General features: G+C 36.4%; 2 protein-coding genes across 11 annotated transcripts in view; one reads left to right on the top strand and one right to left on the bottom strand.

Annotated features, from left to right (window-relative positions):
* Positions 1-4,020, bottom strand: part of LOC126213167 (zinc finger protein 708-like) — a 151,007-nt gene extending 146,987 nt beyond the window's left edge. The window contains exons 1-2 of one of the 6 annotated variants that reach the window (XM_049940791.1): positions 3,724-3,786; positions 3,589-3,646 (exon numbers count right to left, since the gene is read on the bottom strand). Coding sequence is in view for 1 of the 6 variants with exons in the window: in XM_049940797.1 (XP_049796754.1) it covers positions 3,344-3,376 (33 nt within the window). In the remaining 5 variants the exon portion in view is untranslated. Of the gene's footprint in view, positions 1-3,343; positions 3,461-3,588; positions 3,647-3,723; positions 3,839-3,860; positions 3,890-3,935 lie in introns of those variants that run through there. The other 5 variants (XM_049940797.1, XM_049940789.1, XM_049940793.1 and 2 more) reach the window with 5 other exon arrangements.
* Positions 4,021-4,219: 199 nt separating this feature from the next.
* LOC126213256 (zinc finger protein 253-like) overlaps positions 4,220-25,952 on the top strand; it is a 167,790-nt gene continuing 146,057 nt past the window's right edge. For 4 of the 5 annotated variants that reach the window (XR_007541127.1, XM_049940907.1, XM_049940910.1 and 1 more), the window contains exon 1: positions 4,220-4,410. Coding sequence is in view for 1 of the 5 variants with exons in the window: in XM_049940909.1 (XP_049796866.1) it covers positions 4,408-4,410 (3 nt within the window). In the remaining 4 variants the exon portion in view is untranslated. Of the gene's footprint in view, positions 4,411-11,870; positions 11,988-25,952 lie in introns of those variants that run through there. The other variant, XM_049940908.1, reaches the window with a different exon arrangement.

Consider the following 25,952-nt stretch of genomic DNA (forward strand, 5'->3'; position numbering starts at 1 on the left):
CCCAGTACTAACTTCACTACAAAAAGAAAACCATCCAACTCACTTTGCAAACACACTAAAAAAGTGTAAAAATGAATGATAATGAAAATAATACGTAAGTAAAACAATCTCCCTGATGACCAATCTAGATCTCTCGTGCCAGGTCTTGTGTCAATTAGACCGCCAAACTGCCACAAATACTGGCATCTGGTCCAAGATGCCAGGATTCTAGTCAACTACTTAATCTCTTTACACATGACATCTCATGTAGTCAGCAATCAAGCCAAAACCTTGAAAAAACCTTATGGTCGTTGTCGTCATATCATCACCCAGACAAACCCGGAGTGTTTAACTTTTAAACATTTCCCTATTATCCCTAGGGAATAAAAACGGAAGCATCCAATTCCAACCATCTGCTCTGACCCATGACATCATCAATATGGTGGAAACAACAATTCTCAACGTCTCCAATATGGTGTCTATGACGCGAGTAAATAAACACAACAACAAACACAAAAATACATACAAAAAGGACAAAAACATCTCACTCGAAAAATATAATCAAACAAGGGGGCCAAGCATGGGAAACTGGGGGTTGTGTGTGGGCACAAACTAAATATTAACATATAAAACCACACACCAAGATCCCAAAACACACAAAAAGCAACAGAAAAAACAACATAAAATTCACACATTCCACTACACCCACAAAAACCGGTCACTTCCCTTCACCTATCTCAATCGCAATTCTTGATACTACAAAATAAAAACCAAGCTACAAAAATTTGAATCAGACCGCAACTATCGGTACTATAAAACCGACAATTAAAACAACAAAGATTAGACTCAGACACTACCCTTGACCTACACAGGTCAACTACAACTGACGATACCAAAACACATACAGCTACGACGACAAACATAGAAATTGAACATTTTCCTTCACCTATATAGGTCAACCGACTCATGATACCAAAATGCATCCACAACTACAAAAATTGGAATCAGATAATTGCCGTAAGCTGTATAGATCAACCACACCTACACCTGTCATAAATAAAACCGAATCCCCAACACTTGATAAATCCCACAAAACATCACAATTCACGAATAATAGACCCAAAAAGACATCTACTCATCACAAACAAATTCCAGCACTACACACTAGGCTAGCCACTGCACCACAAACATAGCCACAGCCACAGCCACAGCCACCGCCACAGCCACAGCCACAGCCACAGCCTCCTCCTCCTCCTCCTCCTCCTCCTCCCCCCCCCACACACACACAAAACCCAGCTGAAAAAAACTCCCATCCACCCACAACCTACCAATTCCAACATCAACATCAACATCAAGCTCAACCCCCACCAACCTTCACCCTCCCCCCAGAAACAAAAATCCGCCAACAACTAAATACCACAAAATAAATGAAACTGAATCACACACTACAACTTAAAAACAACTGCAACAAAAGAGATTTTCTGCAACTTAATCATAAAACTACCCCCCCCCCAAACTCAATCCACCACATTACCCACAACCTCCCCCCCCCCCTTTCACCACCACCGCATACAAAAACCCCTCAACTAACCACCCTTGGCCTGTACAGTTTACTAACCGCCCTCGGGGAAAAAAAAAACGCAAGAAATGAAATACTCCCTCGGGACACTTCTGCCAGCAATACTATCTAAATGAGATTGCAAGTTAGAAGAGTGCCTATTGTCTCTCCCTATGACTGATTTAACTATCCCCCAAAACCCCTCTATAGTATTAGTACACACCCCAGGTTCATAATTTTTGAACTTTAAACTAAGATTTACAACTAAATGATCATAACCCCCCTTCCCCAAGCCCCCATGTGACAAAAAAGCAACTGACACTATAGTACTCTCCTCCCTTATATACTCTTCCGTTAACCCCACCAGTTCCCTCTTTGCACGCCCCTCCAAAACCCTGAAAACACAATCCACATAACCACCCCCCAAAATAACAGTCCCCCACACCCATAAACCAACCAGGGACTTACACCTCCCATACTTTCTCTTTCGAAACTGCGATTCACCTATCATGATGGGCACCCCCGGCCCACCCAACTTATATCTATACTTCACATATTCTGAACACACTTCCCTACGAAAAGAAAACCAATCTAAAATCGTCCTCTCATTCACTCCAGTCTCATGCGCGAAAAAACTGATAGATGATCTATAACCAAAACAATAAGTCATCAAAATAATCCCTCTCCTGGCCAACCTAGACTTTTCGAACCAGGAACCGCATCTAATGGAGCACCAGTGGATATCCCTTCGGCACCGACACATATAACAGTCCCTGGTCCGAGATGCCGGAACTGTCACCAACATCATGTTCTCCCTACACACACTGCACTTGACAATTGCCGCCAGGAGTCCAAACATCAGAAGAAATTTTATGAAGGACATCATGTCCTCCCCCATCTCCGCATGCAACCTCAAACTGTCATATCCATGCCTAACAAAAAAAAAAAAAAAAAAAAAAAAAAAAAAAAAATATATATATATATATATATATATATATATATATATATATAAAACACATTACTGCATGACAAACAGCAAACCAACAACACCTATCAAGACCGCAGTCATGTATTTAAAAAAATAAAAATAAAAAATGAAACAAAAAAAAAGGATAACTCACTGAAACAAATTTCAGTTCTTCAATCACAGGCAATCCAAAATACTGTGACCAACAATGTTCAAATGAACCCAATACATCACATAACACTTGAACCATACACATACTCACCACCAGAGGACACTACCAACAGCAACAAGACAACATCTACAAACACAACCAACTCATAAACTAAACTCTGCACTGTCATATCACACACCACAACACCTTACGTCACATGTCAAAACAGCCGGGTGGGTCGTACGCTTCCATTGACCCTCATTTCGTTGTTGGAACAATGTGCTGTTTAGCCAGTGAGTTATTTAGATTTTTTTTTTAAGGATATGCATTTTTTGGTTTGCGTTGGGTATGATAGTTGCCATGTTTTTTTTTTTTTTTTTTAATGGTCGGAAAAGAGACAAAAAGTTATGATCAAATCATATGGATGGAATCGAACACTTCCCTTGGCCTGCAAATGTTTCGGATTGAATGGATTCTACAGCATTTTATTTCACACCAACCTAACTGATCACTGAAGTAACGTAAAAACTGTGGGCACTTGAATCAGACGTAGGGAAGAACATGATACAACTGCTCATGTTACAGTCTGGAAGAGTAATACCTCGGATCAGAGCAACGTTTCTTTTCCCTGGTCATCCCCTCAAACATTATTACATTACATTCAACGTGTGACTCAACATAACCACACCAATACAGTGAATGTGAGAACTTCATTGTCCATCTTTTCTCATCCATCATAAGATATTTAACAATGACTTTCACAAGAGATTACAGGACACAGAAACTGGTTCAATCGGGGTAGTTTCTTTAATCGAGTCGTGAAACATACATGTACAAACCAATCAGATGGGGCAAAAATAGCATGTATTTAACACGGGGCAATGCTGTTACGTTAACATTGCGTTATTCATAATTGATGTACAGTATACGTACACACTATGTATAAACTCATCGAAAATCGCGCTCAGTAATTTGTTGTGATAAACATAACCTGAAACAATAACAAGCAAAATTTACTCTCTGAGCCAAATCATAATCAAAGCCCTCAGAAGCGATTGAATCACTAACACTTAAATGTGGGAAAACATCATATTCCAGTACACCCCGTAAAATAACAATAAATCAATACAATTGCGTCGTACACAGCATAACGTCACAAGTGATTACCAAACAGCTGCACGATTCCAAATCGACCAAAATAAAACTTCGTCCTAAATATATTTTTTGTGCTGACATCATTCTTATTTGTAAATTCTAGTCCCTAATTTCTAACTCATTACCTGTGAGGCGTAAAATACGTTTATCTAGCAATTGTTTGACTAATCATACCAACACCGAAATTCTAATTTTCACACATAATGTTTAAAAGCCATTTCAGGGCCACTGTTCATTGAAAATACACAATTTGTAGACATAAAAAGTATAGCAATAAAAATTATTCGAGAGAATCCTGTCACTCATTTAATGAAAATGATGATATGTAACGGGAAGTTTGTAGCCAAGTGTTGTGAGATGTTGGTAAACCGTAACATCTCTCAACATACAATACGACATGTTTTGATTTTTAGTTAATCTTTGGTGTTTACATGGTTCCACGAGATCTTCAGTTACAACTGTGAATTGTTTATGTTTAAATATAGGCGTAAGCAGTATGTGGCTGCCATTTTTGACGTAATGTTATAATAGGGAAAAAAATGTGGGTGCGTATGCTTATGTTCCCGAGAGCAGGTTTGGAGAACTTCTTGTGGGTGTATGGTATGTTCAGAGTTAAGAAAGTGCCTGTATTTATTTTGTTGTATATAACAGTCAAAAATACGCAGATAACAGCTCAAATTATCACTTTATATGTATCACCCTTTTTTGACTTCTTTGGGGGATAAAACCATTTTACCTGCTTCGGCACTTCATTTTAATCGCTCAGTTCATTTGGTTACATGTGAAGCGATTTATGTAAGACCTAATTTTAGGTTTACCATCAGAACTGAAGTCAGCTATAGGGAAACAGTGTACCGTTACGATGATGAACCTCCGGCCTACTTGAATGTGATTCATGCAAATGTTTTGCATATTATTGTCAAATGCAGTGTGATTCCATCTGCAAAGTTATGGACGTGGCCAGTCGATTTTCATACCATAGAAATATAAATTGATGTAAAAATTGTATTCACAGTAGACTATGAAATGGAAAGGCATCTGTTGCATTTACGCATCGAAACATGTTGCACTAAGTCTTCAAAGTGTTACAGAAGACAAATAAACAAAATGTTAACTTTCACAGTTTGCTCCTAATGTACTGAATTTGTTGTATGTATCTCGTTAGTTGTTTACTGCTCTGCATGTGGTAATACAGATTTCGGCTTAGTATAATAACAAAAAAATATTACAAATTAGTTACATGCAGATGAATAATTAATAACAAGTGCAACTAATTCAAAAATTAATGTAACCATTATTTATTCACATGTCTTTTAATGTCATAAAAGAAGGTTGTATACCTGGAAGAATCCTGGAGATACTAAAAGGTATCAGATAGATTATATAATGGTAAGACAGAGATTTAGGAACCGGGTTTTAAATTGTAAGACATTTCCAGGGGCAGATGTGGATTCTGACCACAATCTATTGGTTATAAACTGCAGACTGAAACTGAAGAAACTGCAAAAAGGTGGGAATTTAAGGAGATGGGACCTGGATAAACTGACAGAACCAGAGGTTGTAGAAAGTTTGAGGGAGAGCATAAGGGAACAATTGACAGGAATGGGGGAAAGAAATACAGTAGAAGAAGAATGGGTAGCTCTGAGGGATGAAGTAGTGAAGGCAGCAGATGATCAAGTAGGTAAAAAGACGAGGGCTAATAGAAATCCTTGGGTAACAGAAGAAATATTGAACTTAATTGATTAAAGGAGAAAATATAAAAATGCAGTAAATGAAGCAGTCAAAAAGGAATACAAACGTCTCAAAAATGAGATCGACAGGAAGTGCAAAATGGCTAAGCAGGCATGGCTAGAGGACAAATGTAAGGATGTAGAGGCTTGTCTCACTAGGGGTAAGATAGATACTGCCTACAGGAAAATTAAAGAGACCTTTGGAGAGAAGAGAACCACTTGTATGAATATCAAGAGCTCAGATGGCAACCCAGTTCTAAGCAAAGAAGGGAAGGCAGAAAGGTGGAAGGAGTATATAGAGGGTTTATACAAGGGCGATGTACTTGAGGACAATATTATGGAAATGGAAGAGGATGTAGATGAAGACGAAATGGGAGATAAGATACTGCGTGAAGAGTTTGACAGAGCACTGAAAGACCTGAGTCGAAACAAGGCCCCGGGAATAGACAACATTCCATTAGAACTACTGATGGCCTTGGGAGAGCCAGTCATGACAAAACTCTACCATCTGGTGATCAAGATGTATGAGACAGGCGAAATACCCTCAGACTTCAAGAAGAATATAATAATTCTAATCCCAAAGAAAGCAGGTGTTGACAGATAAGAAAATTACCGAACTATCAGTTTAATAAGTCACAGCTGCAAAATACTAACGAATTCTTTACAGACGAATGGAAAAATGTAGAAGCGGACCTCGGGGAAGATCAGTTTGGATTCCGTAGAAATGTTGGAACACGTGAGGCAATACTAACCTTACGACTTATCTTAGAAGAAAGATTAAGAAAAGGCAAACCGACGTTTCTAGCATTTGTAGACATAGAGAAAGCTTTTGACAATGTTAACTGGAATACTCTCAAATTCTGAAGGTGGCAGGGGTAAAATACAGGGAGCGAAAGGCTATTTACAATTTGTACAGAAACCAGATGGCAGTTATAAGAGTCGAGGGGCATGAAAGGGAAGCAGTGGTTGGGAAGGGAGTGAGACAGGGTTGTAGCCTGTCCCCGATGTTATTCAATCTGTATATTGAGCAAGCAGTAAAGGAAACAAAAGAAATATTCGTAGTAGGTATTAAAATTCATGGAGAAGTAAAAACTTTGAGGTTCGCCGATGACATTGTAATTCTGTCAGAGACAGCAAAGGACTTGGAAGAGCAGTTGAATGGAATGGACAGTGTCTTGAAAGGAGGATATATGATGAACATCAACAAAAGCAAAACAAGGATAATGGAATGTAGTCAAATTAAATCGGGTGATGCTGAGGGAATTAGATTAGTAGTAAAGGAATTTTGCTATTTAGGGAGTAAAATAACTGATGATGGTCGAATTAGAGAGGATATAAAATGTAGACTGGCAATGGCAAGGAAATCGTTTCTGACGAAGAGAAATTTGTTAACATCGAGTATAGATTTAAGTGTCAGGAAGTCGTTTCTGAAAATATTTGTATGGAAGTGAAACATGGACGATAACTAGTTTGGACAAGAAGAGAATAGAAGCTTTCGAAATGTGGTGCTACAGAAGAATGCTGAAGATAAGGTAGGTCGATCATGTAACTAATGAGGAGGTATTGAATAGGATTGGGGAGAAGAGAAGTTTGTGGCACAACTTGACTAGAAGAAGGGATCGGTTGGTAGGACATGTTTTGAGGCATCAAGGGATCACAAATTTAGCATTGGAGGGCAGCGTGGAGGGTAAAAATCGTAGAGGGAGACCAAGAGATGAATACACTAAGCAGATTCAGAAGGATGTAGGTTGCAGTAGGTACTGGGAGATGAAGAAACTTGCACAGGATAGAGTAGCATGGAGAGCTGCATCAAACCAGTCCCAGGACTGAAGACCACAACAACAACAACAACATGTCTTTTAAGAGTCACCATACACGATATAATGTTCTCTTTTGCATTCTCATTTGTTTGATAACTGAATCAGCATTTCCTCGTAATTTCGGAGATATTGAGCTAATAAAGATCAAAGAAGCTAAGGGTATTGAATGACGGATTGTGTCTACTTGCACGTGCCTCAACCCCTAACCTGATGATAATACGCCATTTGGTGTGTAATTTGAGTGCAGTCACCATTGGAGAATTGCAATGATAATACAATACTTATTTTGCTTGTCTATGCTGGCAACTAGGTTTGATTGGAAAGGGGCAGTTTTAGTTTGGTGATGGGTTACTTAAGCAAAGTAATGTGAATACAAAATTTGAATTGTATTGAATGTAGATTTTGATGAGTGTAAAAGCAGATTTGGCAGTTTCAACATTTCCACCTTGGGCATATAATTCTTCCATAATGTGCTTTTGCCCTGTAGTCTGAAAGCATATTGCGGATTGACAAGAGATGCTTAAATCTTTACTATCTCCTGGTTCGTGTTTTTACGTACCCCTTTACTGCATAATGTGTATTATGAAAAATAGGTATGCATTAACTAATTTTGTAAATGTATTGTTTTTAGTTTTCTCCTTAATTTCCTCAGCAATGCATTGTGTGTTTTTTGATTCCTGGTTGAGAATATTGTTTTGAGTTTTATTCTCAATATGTGAGTAGTATAGTGCTGTTAGTATAGTAATTAGTAATGGTTTTCTTGAAGTGCATAATTGATTTGTGCATGTACTCAGAGGACACATTTTCAGTCCCCAGCTCCCTAAACAGAATATTGCAACCTACTTAGATTTTTTTTAGTACTTTTTTTAACACTTCTGTAGTTTGAATATTGTGGCCATATTTTGTGCCCATGAACCACTAATAACGATCCCATATTAAGGACTGAGTGGGCATAGGAATAGTATATAACTAAGAGGCAGATGGTGTCATATACCAATGAGAGAACGCTAATGATATAACACACAGACTGACTGAATTCTTGTAGCTAGTATGTTTGGTTGTATATTCCATTTCAACTGACGGTCAATAGTTGTTATTAAAAATATAGCACGTGGAAACATGTTTTGTTTGTATTTATTATTATTGTATACAATATATTTACATAGCCTTCGATATGTGTGGTTTTCATACATGATGCAATCATGTGATGTGTTTTGTACAGAAATTACCTGATAGAGAAATTTTACTGTAAAACGTTGGATCAACAGACGCATCCGATTCCACTCATCTGCTTTGACCTATGATATAATGGTGTGGTGTGTGACGTCATTACGGTATGGAATTTGTGAGTTGGTTGTGTTTGTAGATGTTGTGTTGTTGTATTTGATGGTGTCCCCTGGTGATGGATGTGGATGTGCTGAGTTTAACTTGAGGTATTGTGTTTATTTGAGTTTTGGTTGTCATTGTGCTGTGTGGTTTTGATTTAGGTAGGTGGTGCGGTAACGTGGGTTTTTTGTGTGTGTGTGTGTGTGTGTGTGTGTGTGTGTGTGTGTGTGTGTGTGTGTGTGTGTTTTGTGATGTTGCATGTTGTATATTAATGGTAGGTCAGTTGTGTCTTAATTGATGCACTGAATATGGCGCGTTTCATGTTTTGAGTTGTGGGGGGGTTTGGTTCCACTTTTCGGAGTTGTGTGTGTTTGTTTTGTGGTATCGAAGAAGTGGTTGAGCTATATAGGACAAGGAAAAATGTCTGATTCCTGTGGTTTTGTTGGTGTAGTGGAATGCTGTCAGTTAAATTGTTTTTGGATATTATTTGTTTTTGGATGGAGTGGTGGTTTTTTTAATTGTTGTATATATGGCTTTTCCCCGCCCTAAACTCCAAATTTTCCACAGTTGCCTTGTTAGTTTCATTTTATTTTTGGAGTGCAGTGTTAACCTGTCATTTTTATTTTTGTTTGCATTTGTTGTCGTATCTGCAGTAATGTCATTGTCGTCATTTTGTATAAGTTGGGAGTAGCCGTTTCTGCCATATTGATGACGTCATGGAGCAAGGCAGACTGGTGGAATCGGATGCTTCGGTAATGCCAAAACATTTGCCATAGTGATGTTTAGTTTGTGGGGCACTCAACTTTGTCAAAATTTTTACTCAATCCAATCTAGCCAATGTTTCAAACGATGATGATAACAACACAAACACCCAGTCCCCAGGCAGAGAAAATCCTCAACTTGGCCGGGAATCGAACCCAGGACCCTGTGATCCAGAGGCAACAATGCTAGCCACTAGTCGCCGAGCTGCAGACTTTTGCCATAGACGATTCAAAATGTACAATCACACTATGGTGTATTAATTTTGGGCTTTGGTATTCGTGAATATAGCAATGGAATATTTGGTCAAGTAATTGTATAGTTGAACGTTAATTTGCCGGCTATGTTATGATGGTTTTTTGTGTCCATTCTTGAGTGACAGGTTTATTTCCTGGATACAGCTCTGATAGTGGGGCAGTAGTGTAGCAGTAATGCCTGTAAAATTAAATGTTCTTGTGATAATTCCATGCAGTAGGGGTGGAGCTGAAAGTAAACACTGAAGCTCATATTTGAGCTGATTGGCCTGGGAATAAAATGGTCTTTGCAATTTTTTTGCATGATCTTTTGTGGCTTCTTATGAGTTCTAATATGAAAATTGGTCTCAGCTACCATATTTTTCCAGTTAAGACTATACTTTAAAATGTATTTTTTGTGATTTTAATGATGTATATTTCATTTGCTATTTTAGATACAAACAATTCAGTTGGCAGAATATAGCTGTACAGAGTGGTTGTGTGGGGTGGGTTCAGTAGTGCCTGTGTTATTGAAAGAGGTGTTTATTAAATGTTTGGGCAGCAAAAAGGATCATGTTATATATGTGTTATAGCAAAAATGCAGGAAAAGATGAAGTTGACTGTTTGATGAGCCTCAAAAGATTCATTTGTTTAAACAGACACTTTAATTTCTCCTCCCCCCCCCCCCCCCTCCTCTGAAAATTTTTGTGTTGTCAGTAAGTGTTTTCATTAAGACTTCAGAGTGGTCTTTAGGTTATATCTGGGTTGCTTTAATGCTAATCTGATGATAGTCTACTTTTGGTCACATCGCTGATGTGTACAACGGGAGTTTGCTAGACGAAAACAATGTTAGATGCTTTAAAGAGAAGTGCTGTAGGGAATATAAGGAAATGAACACACAATTCATATTAAATGGAGAGGTGTTTCCATGTATATATTTGTGATAGAAAAAAACTAAATTCTAATAGTGATTCATTAGATTAAACCATTTTGTAGGAAAAAGGAGTAAAAACAGTTTTGTCATTGACTTGTGAAATCCGTGCATGCTATATTCTGATTCACATGTTTGACATATTTCTTCATTTGGCTTTAATTCGAAATACCTGTCTAGAATTGATATGTGTTTCAATTTTTCGGCAGGTCTTAAGTTATTTCCTTGCTTATTGGAACTTAATTTTAATGCCATCCAAGTGTTGTGTTTGGAGATGGTGATTTATGTTGACAGTAATGAAAATAAAGATTATTAAAATGAAGAGTGCTTGACGCTACTGTAGCAAGTGAGAGGTGTGTGTCATAGTTGGATCATTATTGAAATCAAACAGTGGAAAACAGCTGCTGTTGTGGAATTAATGTTCTTCTTCTTGAAATACCATCTCATTGCTTGATTTCAGTCTTTTACACATTAACAATACATTATGCTGAAAAGCTTGTGACATTATACTTCAGTAGCTAGTACTTTTTATTGAACTGTGTTCTTTTTTTCATTCGTACTGTTCTGTGAATTGTGTCAAGAAGGAGAATGTTCGTGTATGTATAAAGAGCCAAGATATACATTAACAAAACACAAATAAATCATAGAAATGTATTGTGTGTACTGTATTAACAGTAAACTACCATTGCAATTCATAATGCTACTCACAGTTATGCCTGTTAAAGTTAATCAAGTAAATTAGGAAGGAAGCTGCTACTTTGAAAAAAAAAGGCGCTGTCTCTGAAGTTGCACTAGATAGCCACTGTTAATCTGCTAATGATAGTTTAATACTTATGTGACTACATTGCTGTTTTTTGAAGAAAACAGTCACTACATTTTTTTATGCTGAGAATGAAATTACTAATACAGCTTTACAACAAACATTGCTGTTCGCAGTGAAGCTATATTAGCTTTCCAATCTTGGAATCTAGATATTCGATGAATTGTAGAAAGGTTACCTTTTTATTATCTTCTCCTCATTAGCTATTGAAACATCGCTTTGTAATGTAATTTTAATTTTCACCAAAAGCACATTCAACACATCGCGGAAAAATACACGTCTTTCGAACAATAAATGTTTCTATTATATTGCTCCGATGTCTTTAAACGTAGTATCGGATTCTGTGTGTGTGTGTGTGTGTGTGTGTGTGTGTGTGTGTGTGTGTGTGTGTGTGTGTGTGTACTGCCTGGATCTCTTGCGTGTGACTTGAAGAAAAATCCAAAGTTTGTTCAATGTGTCAACACGAAATTGTGATCTCCAGCAGTCGAATGTTGGTGGCGTCTTCCGGGATATAAATGGTCAATGAGGGCACAGGAAACACCTCACTGCCTACGACAGGTGATGAGCTTGTCTTTTACACCAACCTGAAGACCTGCCGGCTTCCACAACACCATACACTTCAAAGCATATTGACACTACGTAAATATTTCTTGACCAGTGTTCCATCACGTTGGTTTATTCTTTGCATTTTCAGTTCCATTTATATGAATCATGTGCTACATGCACAAGTCCTTTGCAGCTCATTAACATCTCCTTAAAATACATTTCTTGATATAGTAAGTACATAAATATACAAATATTTACAATTAATCATTACATGAGATACATTGTTGTCATGTAGTACATATACAGAATTAAATGAAAAATGTAGTCAATTTTTTACGTTACATTCAATATCATTGTGCTGACATGTGAATTACATTACATTCAGATGGAAATATACATTTTATTTGTTAGCTCCCTTTTTTTTTAATACAACATTTGAAGATAATTGTGGCAACTCGCCAGAATATTCAACTTAAAATTCATCTTGCCTCCTGGAATAAAATTTACACATATTTCAAGCTTCAAGACAGCCCTCTGTAGGAGGATAGGTTCATGGGATGGTTGCTGACTACTACATAAATACTAGTAAAGTCATCCCCTACAATGGATTACACAAAATAAAATATGATAAATAAAATACATGTTAACTTAATATAACGTAAAAGTTCCTATACCTAATACCGTTTATAAGTGTGATGTCCCCACTATTGCTGTTTCTAAGAGTGGTACCCCTCTATTACCGTTTCTAAGAGTGGTGCCCCTCTAAATATCTTAGGATCCTACAAGTATGTACATCAATGTGGTAAGTGTATATATATATATATATCTAGTTCAAGTCAATCATGTTCCTATAAAGTTTGTGTAGTTCATCTCCTTCCTTTCATGAGTATCAAGCAATATAAATAAATGTTTTACTTAATAAATAAATAAATCTTCTTAGATAATTGCTGCTGCGTTCCATGCTGTATATCCATTCTGTATTTACCTTGTGGTACCTGTAAAATTCTATTCATAAATAAATATTTGTGTATGTCTCTCCATACTGTCAGATAATCACGAATTATATAATGTCCAATATTTCATCAACATGTATAAATTTTTCTAAGGGAGGGATGAGAGTATGAGCCGCAACAGAGGACTGACGTTTTGTTTTCTCCTTATTCTCCTTTCTATTTAATGGTGCATTAGTTCAGTTCAGTAGACGAGCTTTAATTATGTCATTAGATGACTGCTAAATATGTTCTCTTAAATAATTCTTCCAATCTGAAGTGTCAAGCCTACATAACTACAAAAATTTCATTACAAGTTCCCATTAGATTAGTGTTAAAGTGTTATAGATTTAAATCTTCTGGTATATTTCCAACAGTGGCTGCTGTAAATAATTCTTTCCACATAAATCTATACTTTCACCTTTAGTTATAAGAATATATAAGACACCACATAAGTTATTATCTCAGGCATACCAATCTTTCAATAAATAATATTCTTTCCACTACTTTCATTCTGTATTCCATGAGTACATGTGATATAGCGTTCAAATCTAGTTTCTTTCCTCTCAACATATTCTCAATTACTCATAACATTCTCACCTATCCATTATTCATTCTTCACAAAATAACATATACTTATTCCTCAGCATTATATATATATATATATATATATATATATATATATATATATATATATATATATATATATATATATATCTAAAAAGAAAGATGATGAGACTTACCAAACAAAAGCGCTGGCAGGTCGATAGACACACAAACAAACACAAATATACACACAAAATTCAAGCTTTCGCAACAAACTGTTGCCTCATCAGGAAAGAGGGAAGGAGAGGGAAAGACGAAAGGATGTGGGTTTTAAGGGAGAGGGTAAGGAGTCATTCCAATCCCGGGAGCGGAAAGACTTACCTTAGGGGGAAAAAAGGACAGGTATACACTCGCACACACACACATATCCATCCACACATACAGCCCACCTCGACTGACATCTCTGCCCAAACTCTTTGTCTTTAAATATGTCTGCTTGTGTCTGTATGTGTGGATGGATATGTGTGTGTGTGCGAGTGTATACCTGTCCTTTTTTCCCCCTAAGGTAAGTCTTTCCGCTCCCGGGATTGGAATGACTCCTTACCCTCTCCCTTAAAACCCACATCCTTTCGTCTTTCCCTCTCCTTCCCTCTTTCCTGATGAGGCAACAGTTTGTTGCGAAAGCTTGAATTTTGTGTGTATATTTGTGTTTGTTTGTGTGTCTATCGACCTGCCAGCGCTTTTGTTTGGTAAGTCTCATCATCTTTCTTTTTAGATATATTTTTTCCACGTGGAATGTTTCCCTCTGTTATATTCATATATATATATATATATATATATATATATATATATATATATATATATATATATATATATATATATATATATTCCTCTTATTCATCACCACTTACTTTTTACTACAACAACAACAACAACAACAACAATAATAATAATAATACCATTTTCTCATCTTATATACCATTTACCTCTCTCCGTATTACTATTTGTCCTCTTATTAAAGTAAAATTACATTCACTCATCTCATTCGGTCACTCACATCACTCATATCAACATTACTATTATCACATGCCGCCTAAAGAAAATAATTCTGTTCAGTTCTCTGCCTCCTCTAATGTGTATATGCCTCCTCTAATGTGTATATGCCTCAATAGCAACTCCTCTTATAACCAAATATCTTATTAGCTATTGGATGGTTCACATTGCTTTCTAGACTTACCTGCATTCATTAGGTTGTAAGTATCTGTATAACTTAAATGTAGGCTCATCATAACTGTATATCATATTAATTATCTTCTTCTCATTAGCTAACATTTTACTGTATGTATTTTTTCAAATGTCTGTGTGGATGTAGACCTCTGGGTTTATGTGTTAATGGATATTCTAATGAATAACGGCCAGGGTGTGGAATATTTGCAATTCGGTATGGTCCAGAGTATAAGATCTGCCATTTCCTGTTTAAATGTTTCAGTTTTGTGGGTTTAGGATGTGTTCTTAGTAAAACTAACTCATCAACTTGAAATGTTTGTGCTTTCCTGACACCACTGTCATGTTTCTGCTTTCTTTCCATAGCTTTGTCACATAATGTTGTGTAAGCTTGTCTTACCTTTTCTTCTAAACTAACATGATTTGTTGTTGCTGTAAATTTAGGTAGAGGGTCTGTCCATTCATTTCTTTCTGTTTTATCCATAATTAATTCAGTTGGTGTGTATCCAGTAGAAATGTGAGTTAAATTGTTCACTATTTGTTCAAATGGTGCTAGGTATTCTACCCATTTTGTGTGCTTCTCTGGTGTGTGTGTTCTCATAAACTGTCCAAATTCTCGAAATGTTCTTTCTACTGGGTTTCCTGCTGCGTGAAATCTTGAAATTAAAATATGTTTAACATTCTGTTGTTCAATAAATGTCTTCCATTTTAAACTGGTAAAATATGCTGCATTATCCGTGATCATAACTTCAGGTTTTCCTATTCTTACAAAATAATCTGTTAATAGACGTCTGGTAATAGCAGTGGTAGAAACTGAACGTAAAGCATATAATTTTAAATACTTTGTGAAAACATCTAACACAGCAAGGATGTATTTCATTCCTCCACGTGCTTGTGGATAGGGTCCTGCAATATCTAAAGAAATTAGCTGTAATGGCCTCTTAGGTATGATTGGGTGCAATTCATTCATGCTTGTGCGATTAGAATATTTGGCTTTCTGACATATGATGCATTTCCTAATATTACTCAATACTCTTCGCCTTAAATTTGGAAAATAGCAATATTGTATAATCGTATCTATACATTTGGTTACACCATAGTGTCCCCAAGTTCTGTGTGTAAATAAAATAAAATCATCAACATGAGCTTCAGGTAAGCAAACACACCAATGCTGTGATTCAGGGTTTCGTCAGTGAAATAATACTTCTTTGTGTAATGTGTAATATTTTTCAAGATATGGGTCTGTTCCTGCATGTAATTTATTCTTTATCTGGATCCACCTGGGGTCATTGTCCTGCAATATGGCTAACTTCCTGCACATGTTTTTGTAGTAAGGTGCAAATGTACCATCATACATGAGTAAAATTTTGAAATCTGATGTTTGTTCTGTCACATCTGAAAATTCTTGTAGGCCTTGTGGCAAACGAGATAGAGCATCGGCTATAATGTTGGATTCTATATATAAAATATCAAAATCATATTCTTGTAGTGATGCACACCAGCGTGCAAGACGTGGATGTAATAACTTGCATGATAGCAGGAAAGAAAGAGCTTGATGATCAGTATAAAGCTTAGTACGTTTTCCCCATAGAAAGTAGCGAAACGCCCATACTATGGCAAGTGTTTCGCACTCGGTCACTGAATATGACTTTTCGCATTCAGTGAGCGTGCGGCTAGCAAAACTTGTAGGTTTGATGACTGTTTGTTCATCTTCTACATGAATTTGGAATAAAAATGCTCCGAGCCCATAGGAACTTGCATCTGTTACTAGGCAAAAGTCTGACGTCATGTCAGGATGACATAACAACGGTGCATTAACCAAAGCATTCTTAATCGCTTCAAAATCTGTCTGACAGAACTCTGTCCATTTCCAAATATTATTTCTTTTGAGTAAAGATAGAAGATGTGGACTGTTAAGAAGGTGGTAGGGTACAAATTTCCTGAAGAATGAAGATATACCAAGAAAGGCTTTGAGTTGTTTACGATTCTGTGGGGATGGAAAATTCTTTATTGCATCAATTTTTCTTGAGTCTGGATAAATGCCTTCAGTTGATATGATGTGACCAAGGAATTTGATTTCTCTCCTCCCTAATTTCGTCTTTGATAAATTGATAGTGACACCTGCGTCAGAATATTTAGTCAGAAGTTGATTCAAAAGATTTACATGTTCTTCCCAAGTAGTGGTGGCAATGACAAGGTTGTCAACATAAACTGTGATTTGCGATAACAATTGTGGTCCAAGAACAGCATCTAAGGCTTCAATAAATACTCCAGCACTCACTCGTAGACCAAAGGGTAGAACACAAAATTGATAACTATGTCCCTCACATAGAAATGCACTGTATTTACAACTGTTTTTATGGAGGTTCACCTGCCAAAATGATGAGCGGAGGTCAATATTGGTTAAATACTGTACATTATGAAATTTTAAAAGTTGTTCTTCCAAATTAATAGGTCGTGTGTTGATTGGGATTATAACTTTGTTAATTTCTCCCGCATCCAGCACTAACCTTACACTACCATCCTCTTTATTAACTGCTAGGATCGGACTGCAATATGGTGAATGTGACCTTTCAATGATACCCCAAACTTCCATTTTTTCAATCTCTTTCAAAACTGCGGGTTTCTTTGACCAAGGAATATTATAATATGTTCTACAGTATGTTTTGTGTGGTTTAACATCCATCTCATAAGTATAGCCTCTAATAATTCCAGGTTTCTCCACAAATACCTCAGCAAATTGCTGCAAAACTTCAAGTAATTCAAGTTGTTGTTCCTTCGTCAGATATTCAGATTCTGTGCATTTCTCATATAAATCATTAGGTTTAATTCCCTGAGATACAGCTTCATTAAAAGTTAAATCACATATGTTTATTGCTGGTGGATACACAAAATGTAACTGTTCAAATTTACCTTGTTTACTGTTTAAGTTTTTACCCTGTGTTAACTCTATTGTCAGTTGTTGTTGGTTTACGGTTAAATGACATTTCCCTTTTCCTAAATCTATGATTGCTTGATATTCATTCAAAAAGTCAATTCCTAATATGCAATGCATAACTAATTTGTCTACTACCAGAAAACTGTAATTGAGTGGTATATTTGAAAATGTGAAGTTAATTAGCACTTGAAATTTCACATTCTTTGATTTGTTACCGGTGGCACTTATAATGTGACAATTCTGTACTGGCAATGTTTGTATGTTCATTATTTGTTTGAGTTCATTATATAAGGACATTGAAATGACACTTGCTGCTGCTCCTGTATCTAACATTACTTCCACTTCATAACTACGAATCATAACTCGTGTTATAGCCTGAATAATCTTCTTTGTTTTACTGGTACTATTAAAATCTACATCCTGATATAATTCCTTTTCTATTTTCTTACTGTCATCATATCGGAGAAAACAAATCGTCGGTTCCGTTGCGCTCTGCTCCCTATTGACCGTAACTCGAGCGCTTAGCTCGGTCGTCGTTCGTTTTCCGGCAAATTTGGTTGTTGCTGCGGGTTGGGTTCATTGCCCAACTCAATAATATTTACATTTCTGTCGCGCGTCACCCAAGTATCAGCTGTTTGGTTGTTGACATTACCCCGCATCGCATTGGGAGTTCCGTTAGGTACAAATTGAGGGTTGCTGTATTGCATGTGTCGTGGCGGTTGTCCATTGTGATTTCCCCATACATTATTTCGCCCATGACTGTAACTGGTATTGTCATTACTGTTATTCCTGCAATACATGTTTGGATGTTGTTGGATGTTGTTTCTCTGAAAATATCCTGGATGGTACCTGTTATCCTCTCTTCTTTGATCTCTATAATTTCGGTTCCTTTTTCTGTTGTTGTTATTTTGAATATAACTGTTATTGTTCTGATTGTAATTACTGTTCGGATAACCATTATAGTAATAATTACTGTTTCCTTGCCAATGCTGCGAGTTGTTTCTCCTAATATTGAATGGATTTGTCCCAGTGTAGTGTGAATTGTTTCTTTGAGTGTTTTGTTGTGGTGTCGGAGGTGGATTCCAATAGCCTCTGTCATTTCTGTTGTGCGTACGCGAATTGCTTGGATGGATCGGATACAATTGATTGAAATTCCTGATCTCATCTCTGTAAACAACATCTATCTCATCAACATAACTGAAAAAATTCTTTATGTTGTCCTCGTACACTCCTATTAATTTATCACGGTAAGGAAATGGTAAGTGGCTTTTAAGTGTTCTAATTACATCTGGTAAATCTGCTGGTTTTGTCCAATATAATGTTTTGTCTAGGTAGCGTTCAAAGTATTGTCGTAAAGTCTGTTTCTTCGGGTTGTAAATTTCTGGATTGTATACTTCTCGTTTTAAACTTTGCTGTTCTGTGATCGACCAGAATTCCTCAAGAAATGCTTGTTCAAACTGTTCAAATGTTAAACATCGTCTTTTAATTGCTGCTCCCCACTTAGCTGCTGTTTCACGTAACAAATTTGTAACATATAGAATTTTATCGGATTCTAACCAATGGCTCGGGAAAATACCATCAAAAGAGCGGATGAAAACAATCGGATGCACTTTGTCTTTCTCATCACATGAAAATGTCTGAAAGTATCCATGTTGTACTAATGTTTCATCAGCTACTCCCGATGGTATTATGGGTCCTGTATTTTGTGTCAAACTGTGCATAGTATTTGGTGATGTCTGATAGTAATTTTGATCTTGTGGTAGCATTGAAAATGGTTCATTGGGATTTGTATCACTCATTGGTAATTCTATTTTCAGCTGTGTGCTGGGTCTAGCATTATTATGATTCTCATTTATGTTTTGGTTGTCTGTTATGGGTTTTGGTATCACTGACGAACTTGGTATTACATTCTCTTTAAGTTTACGTACCTCTTTCTGAATATTATATGTTTCTCCCTTTACTTGTTCCTTTGTCTTATCTAAAATGATCTGTGTCATTGTCTCAAACTTCTCATCTAAATAATCATCACATAATTTGCATTCATGTACAAGTTTTTCTGCTAGAGTTGTGTCATTCTTTAAAGATGCTACATCTGCTCTGCCTTCAAGCTTTTCTAACTTTTCCTGTAAGGATTTCTGCTCCAATGTTACATCATTTAATCTGTCTGAAAGGTCTGTAATCGTCAGGTCTAAGTGTTCTTGGTTTGTTTTTACGGAATTGTGTGACTGTCGTAATTCGTCAACTTGGGTACTGGTTTTCTGTTGTTCAAAAACTACTGTTAACAATTTCTCATTACATCGTTGTAAGTCAGTTTTTGTCTCGTCACTGAATTCCACAAATACCTTTTCTTGTCTCGTAACCTTGTCTGATAAGTCAGTAAATTTCCTTCCAAGACTACTGGTGGTTTCTGTCAAGTCGGCAATTTGTCTCGATTGTTTTTCAAAATTTTGTTTTATGTCCCGTGTCAGTTCATCGAATTTAGTGTCAAATTTCCCAATGTCACGTTTTAAATTGTCATTTTTCTCGTCTAAAGCGTCAAATCTTTTGTCTAAAGTGTCAAATTTTCTGTTTTGGTCACCAAGTAACTTCAGAATCTGGTTGAGCATGTCAGAGTCCTGTGTCTTAGTTTCGTCATTTTTTCGTGTCTGATTGATGTCTGGTTCTGAAGTTGACGTTGTCAATGTCACGTTTTGTCGCGTAGTACTCACTCTCCATTCGCCTGTATATCTGTTTAAATATATGGGTTGTTGTCTTAATCGATCCGGTAAAATTATGTCTTGAACATCCTCCCTATTAAGTTCAATATTCATTTGACTGTCGGACATGTTTTGCAATGTGTCACTTTCACTAAGCTCGTCCGCGGAAACAATTTCTACGCGTCTAGCGTCCATCTTGCGATTTTCATAATTAATTGCAAATAAAATTTTCCAATGGTAAAAAGAAATTTTTAAATATGATATGTTGAAATCTGAAATTTCTCTTATGGAAATGGATATTTCTATATGATTTCTAATTAGAAATTGAATTATTAAATTGGCACTGAAATTTCCCTCTCACAAATAAATGACTGTGAATATGCAATAATAGTAGTAAATCAATTTTAACTACAATTTGAAAAAATAATTTCGAAATAAATGGATCGGAATAAAGGAAGTACAGATGGCTGCTTGAAACTGGAAAAAACGTAAATTTCTGTACTCACCATTTTTTTTTCAGTCTTATGTTGCAAATGTAGCGTCAAATATGCAGTTTTCAATCCAAAATTTTTTCTTTCGCGTCCGTGCAAATTATTTTATGGAACGTTATCCTTTTCCCTTTTTTTTTTTTTTTTTTTTACCAAATTAATTTCCTCAGCATGAAAATGAAAATTAACACAAATTAATAACAGGGAAAGCAATATTGTTGTAAATTTCATGCACGTAACATTACAATTGAGATGAATGAGACTTAGTCCAAATTCATTTTCTGATGCTATTAAGTGGTTAAAATTAGATAAAATGTCCAAAATTTATAATAACTGCACTTGTATCAAATCCAAACTGCACTTGTATCAAATCCGAAGATTGCAAGTCCTGTCACCAGGACGCCAATTGTAGTGTTACCTTTTTATTATCTTCTCCTCATTAGCTATTGAAACAACATTGCTTTGTAATGTAATTTTAATTTTCACCAAAAGCACATTCAACACATCGCGGAAAAATACACGTCTTTCGTATCAAGACAAGAGAGAGAGAGAGAGACATCCATTAGTTCTTTTTTTTTTAAAAAAAAAAAAAAAAAACTACGCAAACGTAAAAAAAAATAACAAAATTATTTATAAAATCGGTCGCTGGCGCAGCGCTCTTCTGCGTGCGCGATCGTAAATTATAACTTTGCGGAAGTCAAAGTACCATTACAATAGGATTCGACATCCTAATACAGTGAAAATAAACAGCTGTAGTACACACACACAGAATACGTAAGTATGTTTTACAAAGACAGTGTAGGGGTTTGGCTGTGGCCTTGCTGAAGAAACTGTTCCAGCATTTGTCCAAAATGATGTAGGTAAACCTAAAACAAGCTGGCCAAATAGAGAAAACTCCACCCTCCCAAATATTAAGTCAATGTCTTAACAACAGCACTGCCTCATTAGGTTTGTCCATACTTTACAGTAACATAGCTTGTCAATCCCTGAATCAAGTTATTCAGTTAATTGCTAGCAAGAGTGGCTAATGAGGCATGCTTTTACTTTCCTTTTGAATTGATACCAATTGCCAATGTACTGCTTTATAATGATCTGTAGTTCTGCATTCAAGCTGACTGCGTCTCAACAATCCATGATGATGATGATGATGATGATGATGCTTGGTTTGTAGGGGCACTCAACTGCACGGTTATCAGCGCCTGCATAAATTCCCAATCTTTACTGAGTCCAATCTTGCCACTTTCATGAATGATGATGAAATGATGAGAACAACACAGTTCCCGGGCTGAGAAAATCCCCAAACTGGCTGCAAATTGAACCTGAGGCCCTGTGATCCAGAGGCAGCATGGCTAGCCACTAGACCACGAGCTGCAGACAGACAATCCATGAGAGTTAGTTAGTTACGCGTTCCATTGATCAATAGCACGGAAAAACTGTTATGAAGTGGAATGTGTCAAATGCACAAGAAATGCGCACAGGAAACAAGTTTTTTTTTGTTTACATTATAGTGTTATATCTAAATATTTCTATTATCTATCCCATTCCCTTAAATGGCACAAAATGTATATATTATATCTCCAGATTTATTTACTCATATTCAAGAATTCATCTATGGTATAGAAGGAGTTGTCTAGGAGGTTTGATTTCAATTTGTTTTTGAAACTATTACTGCTGTCTGTCAGACAGCAGATTTTATCCCTTTCTGTGCCAAAGATAGGTTAAGTAAAGGCTAGTGTAGTATTTATTTTTTCTGGTACTGGAATCATGAATGTCGCTGTTGATTTTAAACTGGTCCATGTCATTGAGAAAACATTTCATTACTGAGTAAATGTACTGTGAACCAGTTGTAAGAATTCATAACCTTTTAAACAGATGCCTACAAGATGTGCGACTATGAACCCCACACATTATTGTAACTACTTTCTTTTGAGCAGTGAATACCTTTTGTCTAAGTGTTGAGTTGCCCCAGAATATTATTCCATATGACATCAGCGAGTGGAAGTATGCAAAGTATCTTAGCTTACTAATTTCTACATCCTCAAAATTGGCAATTATTCTGATTGCAAAAGTTGCTGAACCTAGTCGCTTTATGAGATCCAAAATATGAATTTTCCAATTAAGATTCTCATCTATATGCACACCCAAAAACTTAGTATGCTCTACCCAGGCTACTGACTTCTTTTGATGTGTTGTGTTCATTGAAGGAATTATACTTTTTGCAGCAGAAAATTGGTTGTACTGTGTTTTTCAAAGTCCAGAGCAAGCCCATCTGCAGAAAACCAATTAACAATTTTTCCAAAGACTTTATTTGTATCATTTTCTATTGGACTTTCTTTTACTGGATAAATAATTATGCTTGTACCATGTCAGTTCAGCATCTTGTTTCACATAAGACAGGAGGTCATTCACATATTTCAAGAACAGGAGGGGACTCATGATAGAACCTTGTGAAACACCTAATGTAATTTCACCCCATTTAGATGAAGTGACAAACTCCTTTGAAGCATATAAAGAGACATTTTGTTTCCTGTTCCATTTATAGAATTGCAATTTCTCTAACATATTGTCATGGTTGAACAATCAAATGCTTTGGATAAGTGGATATTCCTACTGGTGACATTTTACTATTTAAAGACTGTTATGTGGACAGTGAAATTGTCTATTGCTGTCTCGGTGGAACAACATTTCTGAAATCCGAACTGTGATTTACTAAGTATCCCATTACTGTTAAGATGACTAACCACTCTTAAGTACATTACTGTCTCAAAGATGTTTGAAAATGCTGTAAGCAAGGATACTGGCTGGTAATTATTGACATCTGTGGTCTCCCCATTTTTGCAGAGAGGCCTGACAATGGCATATTTTAACCTGTCTGGAAAAATACCCTGAGTCAGTGATTACATATGTGACTCAAAAACATCAGCTGTAATTGCTCCACATTGTTTTAATAACTTGTTAGAGGTGTCATCTACTCAACCAGAACATTTATTTTTCAAAGATTTGATAATTTTCCTTATTTCACAAGAGGTTGTTAGATGAAACTTCTCTGACAAAAATTTTTCAAAACTGAGTCTTCCATGTACTGCCTGGCTTTTTCTTTTGAACTATTCTCACCAATTTTTTCTCATACACTTAAGAAGTGGTTGTTATATACATTGGCTACTTGTGTACTATTGGTTAACATGGTCTCATTCTCTTTAACAGTAATACTACCTAACCCAGTAGTTGATTTTCCTGCCTCTCTTCTAACAACATTTCATATTGATTTGATTTTATTGCTGGAGTTGTTAATTTCTTCTCTAACATACATATTTCTTGATTTCCTTACAACTTTTCTCAGTATGTTACAATAATTTTTATAGTGTAAAACTACATCTGGATCTTTACTAGTTCTTGCTGTCTCATACAGTTTTCCTTTTCTTTCTGAAGACACTTTAATACCTGTAGTAATCCAAGGTTTCTTTGAAAAGTTTGTGGTATTACATTTAGTAATTTTCTTTGGAAAACAATGTTCAAAAAGGGATATAAATTTATCCAGAAATATGCTGCATTTATCATTAGCATTTGGCTCATTATATACATCTTCCCAGTTTACATTTCCTAAACTTTCTCTGAAGTGATCTGTAGATACCAGATTGAGCACCCTCACACTTTTACTTAATGGATTCTGAAGTGTACATCCTGTTAGGTTTTGTAAGTTAAGCAGTTGTGCATCATGGTCAGATATTCCATTTAGCACAGGGAAAGCATGTGTTTGTTCTACATCCTCTTGCTGTACAAATATGTTATCTATTGGAGTACTACTATCTTGAGCTATACATGTAGGGAAATTGATCACTGATTCTAAGTAATATGTTGTTAACAACACTTCTAGTTCACTTTTCCTATCAGAATTGCTTAGAAAGTTAGCATGGATATCACCACAGATTAATAACTTCTTTTTTTCTGACAGACAGCATAATAGGGAGTCAAACTTTTTTATGAATAGCTCCCAATCTCCTAGTGGAGACCTGTACACTATTGCTATATCAACACAACATTATCTAGCTGAAGTTCACATGCACGAACCTCAAAGTGCTGATCAACACAAAATTTGCTTACTTCAACAGTCCTGTATTTATACCCTTGTTTTATGAAAATGGCAACTCCTCCTTTATTCATACTAGATCTACAAGTGTAAGATGCTAAATTATACCCATTTATTCTGACATTTTCCATCCCCACAGTTACATGGTGCTCAGACAGACAAAGTATATCAATCTCATTCTCATTTTTGAGATAATCTATACACATTATCAGCTCACCTACTTTATTTTTTATTCCCCTGATATTTTGGTGAAGTAAGTTGATACCTCCCTTAGCTTTATCCCTATTTGCTTTTCTTCTATTTTCCTTGGTTGTTGTCTGCCTGGAATTTGGCTTTAACCTTAAAAAAAAAAAAAAAACAAAACCTGTCTGCCTGGTCCCAATAACCACAGGGATCAGCCCTCGTGTGACTGTGGCCCCCCTTACAGTATCTGCTAATAGAGAAGCTAACTTATCTTTCCCTTTCCTATTAAGATGCAGGCCATTTGTAGTGTAACCCCACCTACCAATAGCCTCAACTGGAACAACACTCATGTGATACTTTGCTGGTGTCTGGAGCATCCCGTTCAGCTCAATGTTAACACACCTTACAGCAGTGTTTACACAGGGCCGATCATGGTGCTGAAAGACCTTCACAAACCCCAAATTCGTGTGCCCAGTTTCTGCTCCTATTTTATCCATGTCACTCCTAATACTATATGTTGGTTTCATAGCCAGGCTGTTTCCTGCTCCCCAAAATATAATTACCTGATCTTCCTTCTCAAAGTCCTTGCATAACTGGCCTAAGTTTTCTGTCACCTGGCTAAGGCTAACACTTGGTTTCACAAAACTTGTGACCTGGTACTCTGTCCCTAATTTCTCCTGAAGCTGTTGGCCCACACCCCTCCCATGACTGCTACCTATAAGCAGAATTTTTCTTTTCCTATTCTGGTTTTATCCCGACCTGTCTTTTTTCTTTAAGCTAGTATTCTGCTTCAACCAACATTCAACTACATCTGAATGAGGCCCTT

The sequence above is a fragment of the Schistocerca nitens genome, chromosome 11 (genome assembly GCF_023898315.1).
Source record: "Schistocerca nitens isolate TAMUIC-IGC-003100 chromosome 11, iqSchNite1.1, whole genome shotgun sequence".
Taxonomy (NCBI): Eukaryota; Metazoa; Arthropoda; class Insecta; order Orthoptera; family Acrididae; genus Schistocerca; species Schistocerca nitens.